Raw genomic sequence first — 16,270 nt, 5'->3', positions numbered from 1 at the left:
AATCAATCACACTGTATCTATAAAAAGAGACTTGGCATGGAAAAATACTAAATATTTCAGTACAAATAAAGAATATTAAAGGAAACCAGCATTTGTACAGAACTTGCTTAGGAGAACTACCTATAGGCATATGGATAAAGCAAAGAAATGGAATGGATAGTTTTTGGATGTTTCAAAGAAAATGCTATAAACTTTAGGATTGTGAAACTAATTTGAACTTATTCTGTCTATCGTACAGTGCATCACACTGCCACTTCCTTTTTGTACAACTGTTTCACAAAAAACAACCTAAATATTTCACCTGTGCATAGCTCTACCACCAACCAGAGATGGTTGCTGGTCTCGTACCACTCATGGAAGGACACCACATTTTCATGCTTGATGTTGCGAATCAGCCGCACCTGTCCAAACCACAAAGAAAGAAGGAAAATTATACATACAAAGTCAGAAAATCAGAAGCTGGAAAGAAGAGGACCATCTATAGCTAGCTCAACTTTATTTACTGCTACATCCAAGTAACAACAGAGGAGGAGATTCAACAAGGAAGAACACTCACATGGTTTGTGATTTTAGCCCTTTTTGACTTGTCACTGCAAATGATAGCAACAAAACTGATGCTGCCTTTCCTTCTCCCTTTGTACACAACTGACTGGTTCCCTCGTCCAATTTCTTCATAGAGGATAAAGTTCTCCATCTTGGCGCAGTGTTCAGGGAGGAAGACCACTATCAGTAAATCTGACAGTCCAAACCTGGCAGGAAAGACTGGAATGGAAGAAGTGGAAAATGTCAATACTGGCCAAAAATATGAAACGCTTTATATATATATATGTACACATATATACGTGTGTATGTATAGATACACATATATGTATATACAACATTATTATATATATGTTATGATGTATATTATGACATTAACAGATGAACCATATCCAAAGCCAAAGATGGTAGTCTTCACCAGATATCATAACATTTTATGTCACCATCATAATTTAAGTGTGTCTAAACATAATTTCACACTGTATTTTCTATGAGATGCACATCGCTTGGAGAAAAGCGTCTGCTAAATAAATAAATTTAAATTTAAAAGTCAACACTCACTGTGCGAAAACTAGCCAAGGTGTCACATCACTTAAAACTATTAAAAGTGGGGTTCTACTAAATTGAAACGATTAAAGCGAGTGATTTAAATATCTGTGTAATCGAATCTAGTCTCAGTTGTCAATCAATCAATGTCACCAAGTCACAACTACTGATGGAAGGAGGTTATTCCGTTATACGAGTTACAGCTTCCCATCTTCTCTCACACTGCTGAACTGAAAACAGCTGTGTTCAGCATTTTCGTAATATAAGAATTCCCAGGGGGCTAAATACCTTACCTTTCAGTAAAACTGCGAACTACTTCTAACCTTACGTTTGTGTACCAAATTCATGACTGTACTTTTAATTTAAAACTCTTACAATTTGAATTTATTTTATTTATATCGTGACGTGGTGGTGACACCATAAAGATAAATATGCACAAATCCAGGCGACAAAGCGTATTCTACGTACCTTCAACGAGGTATTAAGCTTTGAAATTAATTTAAATACTACATACTTTTAATTTTTAAGTACAATCCGTGCAAAAAAAAAGATATAAATTTCAAACTTTACGTCAGCTATCGGGAGTTACAATTCCATTTCGAACTGATCTGCGCTTCGGTAAGGTACCGGAAGTAGGTTGGGACGACACTATTCCGCTGGACAGGGGCTGAAAAAACTCTTTTCTTTCATTTATGTGTAAGTATAATCAATTTATTCATAGATATACTTTTAAAGAATATAATTAAGAAAATACTTATTACAAGTATTTATAAACTTGATATGAGTATTTTATTTTCTAAATATTTTTTAACGTGTTAGCTGTAGTGCCCTTCCTTATTGGACTTTTCCTTGTTTCCGTGGATACCGCACGAGACGCGCGCCGGGCACGCGGAGAGGCGTTTATGCATTTCGGTTACGGTTCCGGGATGTTGAAAACTATTTTCTTTAAGGCTGAACTCGTAGCCTATTAGTAATGATCAAAATTTAATTAAAGATTAAAAGTAATAATCATTGAATTTAAATTAAACGACACGTCCCATCCACGATCCCCCCCGGCTTTATGCCCAGGGCTTCTAGGATGGGCTTCGGTTCACCGCGACCCTGCTGAGGACAAGCGGCTGCTGAATTTGGATGATGGATGAAATGACAGGAAATGCACCCCTGATGTTTTTCCTTAGCCTAGGACTCAAAATTGAATCTTTACCAGCCTGCAAACACATGTATTTTACTAGGAAACTGGAGTACATTTCTTATCCATTTACAGATGGGGGGGGACAGCCTGAGACATAAACCCACAACGTTCAGGTTACTACTCTATGATCACTCTACCTGTTGCGAGGGGTGGGTTAAACGTGAGTTGCGGTCATGGATGGATGGCTGGTTGGTTAATGAATCTACTCCCCTAAAGATCCTCGGGTAAACGATGGACCGAACTTTAATCAATATATCGAGCGCACTTTTCGGTCTGACCTCTCATTTGCACTTCCACTGGAGTAACCTTAACGATCCATTAACCAGGCGGATGGATTTTGAAAGGCTTCCTACCCTAGGATACTCGAATGATTCATCCACACATCGATGTTCATGTTTGCATGCTGGATCAATAATAATATGGATTAATGTTCGTAAGTGCATTATTTGAAACGATACGCAGCTCTATAAATTGTGTCAAAATAATACATTTTGGAACGGGTAATTGCATAAAACAGTGTCACGGAAAACAGCAATGCCTGGCTTGTAAGTACCTTGCAAATCATAAAATTAAACAGTTGCAAAACGATCAGATTACATGGTTAAAATCTGTCAGTTGAGAGATACCATTACAATGTGCAAACATGGTACTGCAGTTTGAGTAGCACCGTGGCCTCTTATTTGGCGTAATGACGGTTGCTGGTTCGAATCCCGCTCTTACAGTACAGTAGTACCCTTGACAAAGGTACAATACTTACCCGGAACTGATACAGTAACAGTACTGTGTAATCGTAAATAATTGTAGATAACCGAACACTTGTTAAATTAAATCGCTGTCTGACAAAATTATCATTATATGTGTGTTAACGGAAAAAAAATGCTGTATGGTGACTCTTTTAAAACCATTAGATGCCAAAAAACGGTATCTTAAGTTAGAAAGCAATCCGACAGAAACCTGGACGTCGATTTTAGGCTCATTTTATAGGACCTTCACCTTGACAGCCCAGGCACGCGTGACTTGCCGCCGCGGGAGAAGCGTGGGGCCGCGGACGAGGGAGGTGACGTCACCGCCAGCGCAAGCCGGCAGCCGGCGAAAGAGAGAGAGGGAGAGGGAGAGAGAGAGCGAGAGAGCGTGGGGCAGGGCACGGGACCAGCTACCCAGTTTAAACCCACGGCCAAAAACGGGAGCATGTGGGCTCGGGGGAGTGTGCGGCGCTGTTCGCTGTGCGTGAACTGTCAGATTCAGAAGGCGATCGGTGGGAAATAGAATAATAATAATAATAACAACAACATCCAGAAATCGCGGAGGATTGGTGGAGCTGTGGGGGCTGGAACGACTTCCGATGCCGGACTCGAACTGTCCGATGGTGACCGTGGAGCTCTGGTTGATGACTGAGGACTGACGACTGATGTGATCGGAGACGGCGAACACGTTCGTTACATGTAGCGGATCGGCGGTGGCGCGCGCGGTAATGTAACACATAGTTTGCGGAAAGAACGAGCGCGCGCACTGAGTCCACAGAGCCCACGGAAGGTCACCCACAGGAATACACACCAACAGAGCTCAACTTGGAGCAACACACACCCAGCAGGTTATGTACAGCACCCAAGAGTGTGTTTTCACCACCTGGATGTCTGTCTGTGTTTAAAGGACCTCCCCCCTGCCCCCCCACCACGTTTTCCATCAGTGTTCCTGCGGTAAGTCAGCAGCTGATGATGATGATGATGATGATGATGATAGTGTGTGTATCAGTGTACCTGTATGTCCTGTTTAAGGGCCTGGGGTCAAAAACATTTGTCTTTTCTATTTTATCATATGGGTATTCTTTGTAATCTTTGCAAGATATTTATCAACCGATGGTTGGCAAAGTCACTATTTTAAAATACTGTATTCTGTCCAACAGGTATTATCAGTATGTATTTATTTCTGCACACCTAAAATTATTTAGAAAGTTTAATTACAAGCCAGTATAATGTTAGAAAAGCAGTTTATAACCGTAACCCCAAGACTAAATGGGAACTCCATATACTTGGTCTGGATATAACGGATTAAACTGGATTCATTCCATTTGTAAATCATTTGACAAATGCTTCCTACAGTGGACTGTCCAGTTCTGTCAATTTTAAGAATACTAATGGATACGTTTTTATGATGGAAGCCCGTCACTGATGGGCTGTATCAGTGGATGTGTTGACTGGAGGACCCCTGTTGCAGACCATCTCCTGGAAAGTGTGGCTTTAGGGCTCTGATTTTTCTCCTCTCACTTTATTTCCAGTAAAAGCAATTTCTTTAGGTCAGGGCTTCTTAACTTGGGGTTGGGGAATAGGCTCCTGTTGTCTGTGAAGCACAGGCTTACATTTAAAAGTAGCACTAACTACAATTAATAAAACTAAAACTGTTTAATCTGTGATATAATTCTATGTGAAGATGCAGAAATTGGGCTAAATATTTACTCTGAATCTTTTTTTATGGGAATTTTTTTCTACGAGGAGTCCTTAGCTTTCGTCCACCTTCTTGAATGTCTCTGTGGCCTAGAATAGGTTAAGAACCTCTGTTTAGTATCCCCTCAACACAGGGCTCACGACCTGAAGTCCATACTTCACTGCTGTCCATGCACCCTCTGTACCTTAACCGCTGTTTACATGAGCACATGTTTGCGTCTCCAAAATAACTTTTTTTTTTTTTTTTTTTTTCGTCAATGAGTGAAGTCATTTGTGTCCATTACTCATCTTTTCCTAGAAAACTGCGAGTTCTCATTTCATTTCTATGGAATCTTCTTCAGATATGAGGACTGTGGGCTGACTGAGGTTGATCGAGATTGTGGAAGGTTCTTGTTTGTTCCACAACCACCTCTGAAACAAGCTGTATGGTTCTAGTTTTTTGGATTAATTCTAATGTCATTTATTGTTTTGCGCTCACATATTTATATACAGTTTAGGGGTGTTATTTCATAATCTGGAGGTCCCTCTTCAAATCCTGGTTCCTGCTGTAGTACCCTTGAGCAAGCTATTTAGTCTGAACTGATGCAGTAAGATCATCCTGCTGTATAAATGGGTAAGCTGTTGTAAATTTGATTATGTAACATCGTGGGTCACCTTGGAAAAAATCTCAGATAGATAAATAAATAATAGTACGTGCGTCTCTGTGATGGGTCCCACTCAATAGAACAAATATGTACACTTGAATAAATGTGCAGATGTTCCCCTGAGGATGACCTCTGTGTGACTGGTGATCACAAGTGTACTTTGGCTGAGGTCACTCACCGTACAGTTGTTCTGCTGTTACAGTTCAGGAGGAGCTACCAAGGAGCTGGGGGTGGGACTGTTTTATTTCGGATTCCTGTGTTTTTCTATGGTCAGTGGATTTTTTTGTTTTTTTTTTTTTTGTTCCAGGCTGGTGGACATTGCATTATATAGCATTAGGTTGAAGCCGGAATGTTGTTTTAGTCCAGCTCCCTTTTTCACTGCATTGTGACTGTGCGTCACCCAGGCTGCCTCTCCTGGACGTGGGAACTTGTCCTCCGTTTTTATTCCCCCACCTCTTTTTACGGCAAAGAGCAGCGGATCTTTTTCTCAGACGTGTATTTTGTGCAAGTCTCAGCGTTTTTAGGCTCTTATCTTGTGGGCCTCTCTCTACCTCGCTTCACCCCCCCCCCCCCCCCCCCCCCCTTCACTCATGATTTTTCTCTAGCCCTCTCTTATTGGTGTGCTTTTCATAATTTCCTTATTTTTAAGTATTATACTGTTTATAGGTACATATGTCTTATCGTATGATTAACATTGACTTTGTTTAACTGACACCTTTATCCAAGGTAACATTTAGTGTAAGATAAGGAACTTTGTAGTGATTTAACTATTTATACAGCTAAGTTTTCTTAGTGTGTCAATTTTGGGTGACTACCTTGATATCAGGGGTAGAGATTCAAACCAGGGATCCTCAGATGAAAATTTGACAGGGCTAACACTACTCTGCCCGCTGTGTATATAGACTGCTGATCTTGCCTTCCTAGAGCGGATGTTGGTTTGCCATGTTCTGCTGTGCAATGCAGTTCGATGTGAAGAGAGTGGTATTAATGGGTTGATGCGAGGGGCAGTTTAATGCAGCTATTACTTTCCCCTCATGGTTTGGTCTCCATGAGGACTCGCAATATCCCCTCTAGGCCTCCCCACTGTAGTCGTGATTTGTGGTACAGGCCGCAGACAGTACATCCTGTCCTTTTGTGTACGTCGCAGATTGTTGAAGACACACATGAGTTCAAGTGGAGATGTGAAGATACCCTCTTTGTGTTACTGTGGCCAGGCGGCTAGTGGCACTGATGCCTCACAGCTCCTGGACCACGGGGTCAGATGTGGGTTCAAGTTCGGGTCATTGCTCATATGGTCTCCCCATGCTTCGCTGGGTCTCCTCCAGGTGCTCTTGTTTCCTCCCACAGTCCAAAGGTGTGTTTCGGGTGCTGTGGTGACTATAAATTGCGTGTAGTGTGTGTATGTCTGTATGTGTGAGTAAGTGTGTGCTATTGTCCCTTAAACTGGTATCCTATCTAGTGTGTACTCTGCCTCACACTCTGTGCTTGCTAGATAGGCTCTTGATCACCACAACCCTGCACTGAACAAGAGGTTATTGATAACGGATGCATGCAAGCATGGTTTTTATTATGATAGTTCAGGATTTCTCTGCTCGTTTGTCAACTGCTTTGGTTTTGACTAGGGTTTGGCTTTCAGAACATCCTACTGATTGGGTACATGGCTTGGGTTCTAAGCCGCAACTGATTTGGACAGTGTCGTGCAACATAGCTTACACTGCACTGGTGTCAGGTAACAGAGTCTAAGTCACAGCCCATCTGCTTGCCTATATCTTTAAAAATGGTCGGAAATATTCTCAGTGAAAGATGGTGACAGCGTGAAAAGAGGAAATCCTTCAACGGTCACATTTGGTGTTGGCAAATAAAGTTATAGAAGCCATTTCCTGTTTTGTTTTGTTGGTTCGATCTCAACTTTAGTGCGTTTTTATGACTTACGGTCTTATCTAGCTTTTCAGTCAGTTAGAAAATGCATACTGGAAAGAGAGAGAATTCTCACATTAAATGATGTATACTCTTCTATTATGATGGATTATATCTTTTTTTTTTTAAAATGCGTTGATCTTCCGAAGTTTTATTTCAGTGTGACGCCAAGGTACACAAGGCAAAGATCAAGACGACTCAGTAAGTGGGGAAAAATGAACATTTTCATCACTGACCAAATGCTTGGGTTCAGGTTTGATTTTTGGCGAAGTTGCGTATGTCCTCTCCAGCGTTTACCTCGATATACTGGGACTTGGTCAGCTTTTTCAAAGCGTTTCTTTGTTCGTTTTAAATAGAAGCCATTTCTTATGTTTGGAAGGGTGTGACCTTCTTGGGTTCCTCTCATTATGTACGCAACGCTTGGATGTGGCTCAGAGATCATCTATCCAATTTTTTCGGGCTCAGCTAATCTTTGCAGAAATCTCTGGTAAACCCCACAGAGCTGAACAGTGGTGCTCAGGTTGGGGGTCTGGCTTGCAGGAGGAAAAGCTCTTGTCAAACGCTTATGCTTCCAGGTGGCATCCCAGCCCGGCTGTACTTTCAGATACCTCCTTTGAATCATCTGTTCTTTCATTATGCATTTGTGTATGGGGATTAGTATAATGGATCTTCCTGGACTAGGTGATGTCATATTTCTTATCATGTAGTGCATTGGTTAAAGTGCTCCCTTTGTCAGTACAATGACCCAGGTTTGCATCTCATTTTCAGAGGGGCAGTTAGTAGCGTAGTGGTTAGAGTTGCTGCCTTTGCCCCAAAGGTCGCAGGTTCGACTCTCACTTCCTGCTGTAGTACCCTTGAGCAAGGTACTTATCCTCAGTTGTTCCAGCAGAACTGCCCAGCTGTATAAATGGGTAAATAATTGTAAATAGATTAACATCGTAAGTTGCTTTGGAGAAAAGCCTCAGATAAATGGGTAAATGTCAATTTCCTGCTTTAGTACCCTGGATTAAGGTACAGCATGTATCCCAAAAGGATACAATAAAAATACCCTGCTGTCTAAATGGGTGAATCATCGTAAGCGGCGTAATATACAAACGCAGTATTGTAAGTCACGTTGAACAAAGGTGCCGTTTAACTATTAACAGCATTTTTTTTGGGTGTTTCTATATGGATTGAGTGATAGCCTCATACATGACAGTAGTTAGGTGCGATTGACTGATTTGGAGTAGCTGATGTTTAAAGTTAAAGCAGTTAACATGTAATTGATTCCCTGATATGGCAGTGAAAAATTGTACATTTTTTCCATTAAATGAATTGCCAGATGAGAGAAAAAAAAAAAAGAAAAAACAAACGTATAACTTTTTCAGGCTGCTGTTGAGCAAGGGCTACAGCTACATTTTCTATCTTCCGAAATCCGATTAAGCCATTCGAACATGGCCAGCATCTGGCCCTCGTGGACTCGGCTTTGCAAGGGTTTGAAATGGAAAGGTCCTGCTGTCGATCCGGCTTCTCTCCCCGCTGCTGCACCGAGAGCGAGATTAATTGGCAGACTTTTCCCCAGGCAGATTATGAAAGCCTCCGCCAGCCATTCAGGACCCCAAACTCCTATCGCTGACCTTTTCCTTTGTCAGCCGTTGGTCCGTTGGTCGACGTCCCACGTCCTGCCTTTTTACCCAGTCGCTTGCTGAAAGGCTTCCCCCACGTGTTCCTCATCTGCGATTTCGTAACTTCGAGGAGACCAACCCTTTCGTCTGTCGACGCGAGGGGCCGAGAAAGCGATATCCCGGCAGAGCTTGGGTGGCATGGCAGAATCTCAGTGGGGGAGGAGAGAAAAAAATTGGTGCAAGTAACTGCCAGCTGATGTGTCTCGCACTCGAAGAGGAAGGACGACCGCTGGACTTGTTTCGAATTGAGCGTAGCCAAGATGCGAATGTCGGAAAAAACAAAGCAGGGATTGAGCGGTTTGGGGCGCGCGGCCCTCGGCGAGATCCGTCAGATTTGAACGTTGTGACGGCCCCGCCCAGCTCTCCGGAGAGCGATCCTTTTGTCTGTGAGGGTGTGAGGAGGAAGAGCAGCGCTAAGTCCGTGGGGGGAGGGGACACCGTTGAGTCCACCAGGCCCCACGATGTAGAGGGGGTTCTTTGTAGCTGGAGACGTGCCCGGCAGCATAATGGGAAGTGACAGAGTTGCTGAGGGAAGAGGGGGCCTTGCGAAGCACGGCTTCCGAGAGCAATTCCCTCGGAAACCCTGGCAGCATGAAGGCACTCGTCTGTCCAGCTTTTCTATTTGTTGCGTGTTTTTATAATGGCCATATTTACACGCGTTTCTTCTTATCGTAATAGTTGCGTCACCTGTGTGTCTGAGCGCTTCTGCAGGAATAATGGATATGCTTTGCTGGTTGGGGGAGTAACGGAAGCACACAGCGGGCAGGATGCATACATCCGCACGTAGACAACTGGTGTGGCCCATGCAGGAAGTACCACTTCCGTCACATGTCTCCTCATGGTAATGTTGTCATTCATGACCCCCCCCCACCCCAATTACACACCCCTGATGTTCTGGGAGTAACCTGTTTGAAGGTCCCATCTGCTGTTGCGTTCTCTTTTCTGCTCATCCTAGGTTTGCAGGCTTGTTTTGCCAAGAATGATAGTTGAGATAAGTACATTCCTGAAAACATCACATTATAAATTGCGTAACTGAATTCTTGATGAAGAGGTGTGCTGGTTTCCAGCCAGCTGTTAAGAGTTTGCCTTTTTTTTTTTTTTTAATAGAAAATGCACAGCTGTAGTTTGTATTGTGCAGAAACAGGTCGTATGACTGTTTAATAATTTTTGAATAATGGATAAACCTTTTATGCAGCTCCTCGTGTGATGTCTAACGGTCCATATGGTGGGATGCGACAAATTGACTGTAGTCTAGAATCACGTGTCTGCATCCAAATCGCTCCTTCTGTTGATGTAAAGCACTGTTCTTACTGTTCTCTGAGATGTACATCACTTTGGAGAAAAACGTTGGTGGTACGCGGCACGGTGGTGCAGCGGGTTCAGCCAGTGCCCACTGTGTGGCGGGTCTGGGGTTCGAGTCCTGGTTGGGGTGCCTTGCAATGGACTGGTGTCCCGTCCTGGGTGTGTCCCCTCCCCCTCCGGCCTTGCGTCCCTTTGTTGCCGGGTTAGGCTCCGGTTCGTTGCTCGGGGCAAGCGGTTGCTGTCGATGGATGGATGTTGGTAGTACAGCTTAAAGATCCTCTTGTTCTTATGGACATAGAACATCAAAACATGTTTTTATGTCCATGTTTATCCTACCATAAGCACTGTGTCTTTCTCATTTTGTTTACAGATTCCATGCAGCAAAAGCTAAAGTACAGCTTGCAGCGCTGTTGACTCGCACTCAATCTTATCTGTCTGTTCTTTTCGATTCCAGAAAAGTTTTGGCAACAATACCCCTTTATTTATTTCATAGTTCTTACATTTTATCAGTCATCAACAGGCCATGTTATGCTATAGTTAATATAGTAGCAGATTACTCTCGATATGTCTGTAGTAAACAAAAAACTATGGATTTTGGATTCCTATTCTTCCTATTTCTATCACAATAGTTATTTCCCTGGAGACGGCTGAGGGGTGGATGCAATTTTCTCAGTGTTCTGAGAGCAACGCTCATCAGCCTGCATGATTATAGTATAAAGAAAGGTCTGTTGAGTACAATGAGAAGTTCTCATCATGACCTTATTGTTTCGCAAAGTCCCTATGAGTGTAAATGTCTGCTCATCCTTGTTAACTTAACTACCAAGCGTTTACAAGACAGGTTTTTTTTTTTTTTTTCCCCCCCATGACTAAACTAGAATGGCACTTTGTTCTTGTTTCATCACTAATGGACTGCTTTCGTGCCAGTATTTGCGTTGGAAATTTTCAGCACTTTCTGTCACTGGATAACTTGCATAGTTCAACGTGTAGGATGTATTTTTGTATGATTTGCGTGTATTTATTTCGCTGATGCTCTTCTCCAGAGTGACTTGCAGGTTTGCATGCTGAGCTACTTCCGGTGATTTACCTGTTGATATTCTGGATAATTTTACTGTATCAGTTTAGCCCAAGTACCCTGGTCTACAGCAGAAGTTGGGATTGATTCTGGGGAAACTGCTCTGACCACTGTGCCACCCACTGTACCTTTTAACCATTATATGTGGAAAGATGAACCACGGTGGGTTATTTTTATGCAGTATCTTAATGAATTAATACATTTAATAATTTCATCACAGGGCAGCTGGTAGTGTAGTTGTTTGAGCTTCAGCTCAAAGGACCCAGGTTTGAATCTCACCTTCTGCTGTGACACCCTTTAGCAAAGTACATACCCTGAATTAATATATTAAACATTACCCAGCTGTATTACACACACACACACATATCAGCTGAAACCGCTTGTCCATGCAGGGTCGCAGGGATCCTAACCCAGCAACACAGGGAGTAAGGCCGGAGGGGGAGGGGACACACCCAGGATGGGACGCCAGTCCGTCGCAAGGCACCCCAAGCGGGACTCGAACCCCAGACCCCCCGGAGAGCAGAACCCTTTCAAACCCACTGCGCCACCGCACCCCCTCTCTTTTCTCCAATGCGACTTTCAATGATTTCTATGTAGTGTTATCAGCCCACACACCTTATTTACCAAGCTGTATAAATAGGAAAGTCATTGTAGATAGCCTAACACTATAAATTGCTCTGGAGAAAAGCTTCTGCTTAGAAAAATCACAATTTCTAACTAACATTCTTAGTACGTGTTTAGATCTCTGTATTTCTGTCCGCACACGTCGGGGATTTTGTGTTATAGAGATCCATCGGGAGAGGAAGAGGAATGGTATTAATCCAAAGTACCCTGGGAGTCCCGCCAGTGAAGTAATTACTCTGATCTGATGATGATCTGGGCTTTGGAGCAGATGTAAATGTGGAGGATGTCTACCTGTCTGCAGGGCAGACTCTTGAAGAACGACTCTTCCAAATGGCCACGGCTATGTTTACACTTCTCAAGTTGTCAATCTTTTGCACCAGACCTGTGCCTCGGAGTTTATATGCCACCATAAAAGCATCCTGCTCGTCCGGCGCTTATTTTTAGGCGTTAGGCCATCATGTGACCCCACCCGCTGCACTTATTTTTCCGCTGTTGTAAAGACACATAAAGCGTGAAGCGTCCACCCTGGCAGCAGCCCAGCGCGCGCTACGTGGAGCAACGCACGGCCTCTGAAACCAATATAGTTTATGACCGTTTTCCAGGGTGACGTTCCTGGGTCTTGACGAGATCGGGCGCGGCGCCAGCCCCCTCTTACTTTACATCCATCTCTGTGGTGTACCAGGGTCAGACGCGGGATCGTTGACCGCCAGCATTTACCGGCTGCTGCCTGCTTTCACTCAGGACACTGGAAGTTAAGGTTGCCGCGGGGGGTCAGGCTGCAGATAATTGTTCCTGTGCCGTTTAAGGCTTCGAATATTAATCAGTCTGGGTTGGCTGCTCTTACATTAACGGCTTTCAGGAGGCTCCTTTGTCTCCCACCTGTAGGATAACTTTGGCAGACTAGCTTGGATTAAAAAAGCAATTACCTGCAAGGCTCTCATGGCTGGAGGAAAGGCTGCTGAAATGAACAAGGCTGGCAGCTTGTCGATAAGGGCCATCCAGTCCCCTCGAACCCCACTCCAGCGTGCGGGCTCCAGGCCGTGGATTCAGGCTGCTTTGCGCCTCTGCAGACGGGAGAGCCTTCAGTCCTCCAGCAAGCTGTTTAGGGGAGAAACAGCATCCCCGCTGGAGTGCGATGAGCTCACGTGTACGGGCGAGCGTAGCCCAGCTGATGGCGCGGTGCAGTCACGCATGGCCGCCCCCACGTGGCCTCCTGCAGGGAGAAGGGTGGCCGACGTGCAGCTCGGGAGGGTGGGGGGAGCAGAGAAGGAGAACGTCTCGCGGTTGCTGTGCTGCTCCGCTTCTGCTGTTTACCGTTGTTACTTTTTCTTAACAACGGAACAGCGGTGGGTCACAGCAACAAAGAGGTAGAAACGGTGCATTTGCAGAATTGCAAAAACATCCACATACATGAAGAGTTAGAAAATTTCACAGGTGCGATCACATTCCAGCGTGTAATGAATTCCAGAAGGGTGTCCAAAAATTCCAGAATCCCTTTGAAATTTCATGCAGATCAAACGTTAATTTTTCTAAGGGAAGACAGTTACGTGCTTCAGTCGTGAACACATTTACCGTGGGAACTCCAGGTGAAGACCATCGCAATAAAATACATTTCCTTTCCAACATTGTTTTTTTTATTGTGATGCTTACGTGTTTGCTACTAATTTCCTTGTTATAATAAAGCAAAGTGAACTGAACGGAGAGGGATTGGAGGGGGGCAGGGACACGGAGGAAAGGACATGGAAAACTGAGACGGAGGTGTGGGGGTTGGGGTTGGGGTTGGAGTTGGGGTTGGGGGGGGGTGCGTAAATGTCTGAGTAAGAGAGGTTCATTCCAGTTTTTTTCCTCTTTAAATGAAATATGGCTTTTTCTGTATGTGCCTGGATCTGCTTTAGTGAAAAGTAACCACTTGTCATGCAAATAAAGCATTTTTTTTTTTTTTTTTTTTTTTTTGTTACAGCTACAATTAGAATTAGAAAGGGGGATGAGCAAGGGATTGTGGGAGCAGGCGTCGCTGATGGCAGAACGGCCACTCTCCGTTATGACATACAATATGCATGGAGATGTAAGCTATTTATAGCACTTTTCCCCCTCCTGCCTTCACTTGAAACGGCTGGAGGGAAGAGTGGGTTATGTAAAAGAGAGGCGTTTGAGGAGAATGAGTACATGACAGAGCTGGAAGGAAGTGTGTGTGTGTGTGTGTGTGTGTGTGTGTGTGTGTGTGTGTGTGTGTGTGTGTGTGTGTGAGAGAGAGAGAGAAAGAGAACTCCATTCTGTGAAATGTGCACTTTCCTCACACAAGGGGCTGTATCGACTGTCGAACCCCTCACCGAGCGAGGAGCCGTTCGCAGTGACAGCTCTGTGCTGTAATTCAACTGCGGAAAAGCGATTTCCAGGCCTGCGCTGTCTCCTAAAGTAACATCCCGTGCTTGTTTGTATTTGCAGCATTTCGTGTTACGCGGTGTCCACATTTCCGTCCTGAAAAGTGTATTTTAAGTAAAAGTGTAATTTGTGCTTGGTTGGCTAAGGTTAGACAGAGGAAGAGGCTTTGAAATGTACTCAGCAAGTCAGCATCGCAAGATCAGGTACTGGGTGAAATGGGTACACCCAGGGTACGAGATACATCCCAAATCATCTGTGGTGAAGTTTGTTTCTGCACACGCAATGTGTGCCTAGTATGAAGTAATGTTGTTGTAGGAGTAGTAATAATAATAATTATAATAGGTGGCACAGTGGGATAGTGAGTAGCACTGCTGTCTCACAGCGCCTGGGTGGTGCGAGAGGACGTGGGTTCGATCCCCACTCAGTTTGCGTGGAGTTTACGTTTGCCCTGTGTACGCATGGGTTTCTTCTGGGTGCTCTGGTTTCCACCCACAGTCCAAAGACATGCTGTTCAGGTTCGCCCATAGCGTGTGAGTGACAGAGAGAGTGTGTTTCACTGATGTATGAATGAGTGACCCAGTGTAAGTAGTGTATCTAGCAGTGTAAGTCACCACGGTGAATAAGGTGTGTGGGCTCATAACACTACATAGAGTTAATTGGAAATTGCTTTGGACAAAATTGTCTGCTAAGTAAATGAATGTAATAATAATTAATTTTTCTGACATTTTCCAAGGCAACTTACAATGCCATGTTTTTACATTTACCTAGTTACAATTATTTATCCAGTAAAACAGTAAAAATTATAAAGCTGTAAAAAAAAAAAAAAATGGCTGCACACATTTGTACAGCGTGAGTGTTTTGGGAAGATGCCTTCATCAGTGTGCTTATACATTATATTTTAGGAGTGACGTATATGTAAGGGGTAGACCATGTGGAGGTTTGTGACATCATTGTTCTTGGACCACCAGCTGAGAGCAATCATTAATAACCATAATACAAGGGTAGTGCAAATAATATGAGAGCACACACACACACACACACACACACACACACACACACACACACATACTGTCTGGTGAGAGCTTTAAGTCCAAAAATAACATAAGTCAGAATAACGCAACAAGGGACAGTGACTGAAAAATAGAGTGGTGACAAAAGACATAATAAAATATTAATAACAAACTGGAAATATAAAAATATCCATTGGCGAAAGCTGGATAAAGCAATGGGTTACAAAAATACTCTGGAGTCATGTCTTCAGTGAGCCCATACGGTGATACTGTGTTTAAAAGTCCATTTACCGCGTTCCCCTCTGTGACACGTTTCCGTCACTCCCTCTTCTTGAGAACTTTACTAGTTTGAGGCCCATAAAACAGCGTTGTCGTGTCCCGCCGTATTAAATGTCATTTTGTTTCTAATGGAGCGTATTATGGACCAAATTATCATCTTTTTACTAACTGACTGAATATTATTGAGATTCCAGCATCCCAAGCATGTCATTTTTATGATTTTTTGACCCTGAGTTGAGTGCCTTTCGATAATTCCGTCACTGCAACCGCAGCCCTCGGAGAATTTGAATGAGCTGTAATGCTTTGTACGAGTTCGCAGTTCTTCCGTGATCTTCTGCTCTGATGGTAAATTCTACAGTTACCAGGGAGGTTTCTCAAGGCACGGCGTTGAAGGGGGCGTCCGTCTTGCCCGTGACCCTGGGGCTGACCCTGTCATCAGAGCGACTCCGCGATGTCGTGGAAACGGCGGGCGGCTGCTGCCCTTTCAACCCGGTGCGAATTTAAACCGTTCTCTTCAGGAGATGCCGCCAGGCCGTTACCGCTTCCGAGCCTTTGCTGGCTCGTGGTGGTCCGGCACCGTCCTTAGAAACACGTTGTCGCCGTTTCCATTTGTTCCCGTGACTCGCGTGCTGTTTTTTCTGGAATGTTGCCCTATTT

At 43.9% G+C, this 16,270-nt stretch overlaps 2 protein-coding genes across 12 annotated transcripts in view; one reads left to right on the top strand and one right to left on the bottom strand.

The window, feature by feature from the left end:
- The window catches only part of ulk4 (unc-51 like kinase 4), a 73,780-nt gene extending 70,469 nt beyond the window's left edge, over nucleotides 1-3,311 (bottom strand). For 8 of the 10 annotated variants that reach the window (XM_018763087.2, XM_018763081.2, XM_018763089.2 and 5 more), the window contains exons 1-3: nucleotides 1,555-1,699; nucleotides 557-762; nucleotides 302-401 (exon numbers count right to left, since the gene is read on the bottom strand). In XM_018763087.2, coding sequence (XP_018618603.1) covers nucleotides 302-401; nucleotides 557-694 — 238 coding nt within the window. In that variant the 5' untranslated portion in view covers nucleotides 695-762; nucleotides 1,555-1,699. Of the gene's footprint in view, nucleotides 1-301; nucleotides 402-556; nucleotides 763-1,554; nucleotides 1,700-3,035; nucleotides 3,205-3,271 lie in introns of those variants that run through there. The other 2 variants (XM_018763083.2, XM_018763082.2) reach the window with 2 other exon arrangements.
- Nucleotides 3,312-7,267: 3,956 nt separating this feature from the next.
- trak1a (trafficking protein, kinesin binding 1a) overlaps nucleotides 7,268-16,270 on the top strand; it is a 50,423-nt gene continuing 41,420 nt past the window's right edge. Inside the window, exon 1 of one of the 2 annotated variants that reach the window (XM_029259925.1) lies at nucleotides 7,268-7,481. In XM_029259925.1, coding sequence (XP_029115758.1) covers nucleotides 7,382-7,481 — 100 coding nt within the window. In that variant the 5' untranslated portion in view covers nucleotides 7,268-7,381. The remainder of the gene's footprint in view (nucleotides 7,482-16,270) is intronic. The other variant, XM_029259927.1, reaches the window with a different exon arrangement.

The sequence above is a fragment of the Scleropages formosus genome, chromosome 18 (assembly GCF_900964775.1).
Source record: "Scleropages formosus chromosome 18, fSclFor1.1, whole genome shotgun sequence".
In the NCBI taxonomy this organism is placed as follows: Eukaryota; Metazoa; Chordata; class Actinopteri; order Osteoglossiformes; family Osteoglossidae; genus Scleropages; species Scleropages formosus.
The sequence above is the reverse complement of the archived record's forward strand: the minus strand, read 5'-3'. Positions and strand labels throughout refer to the sequence as shown.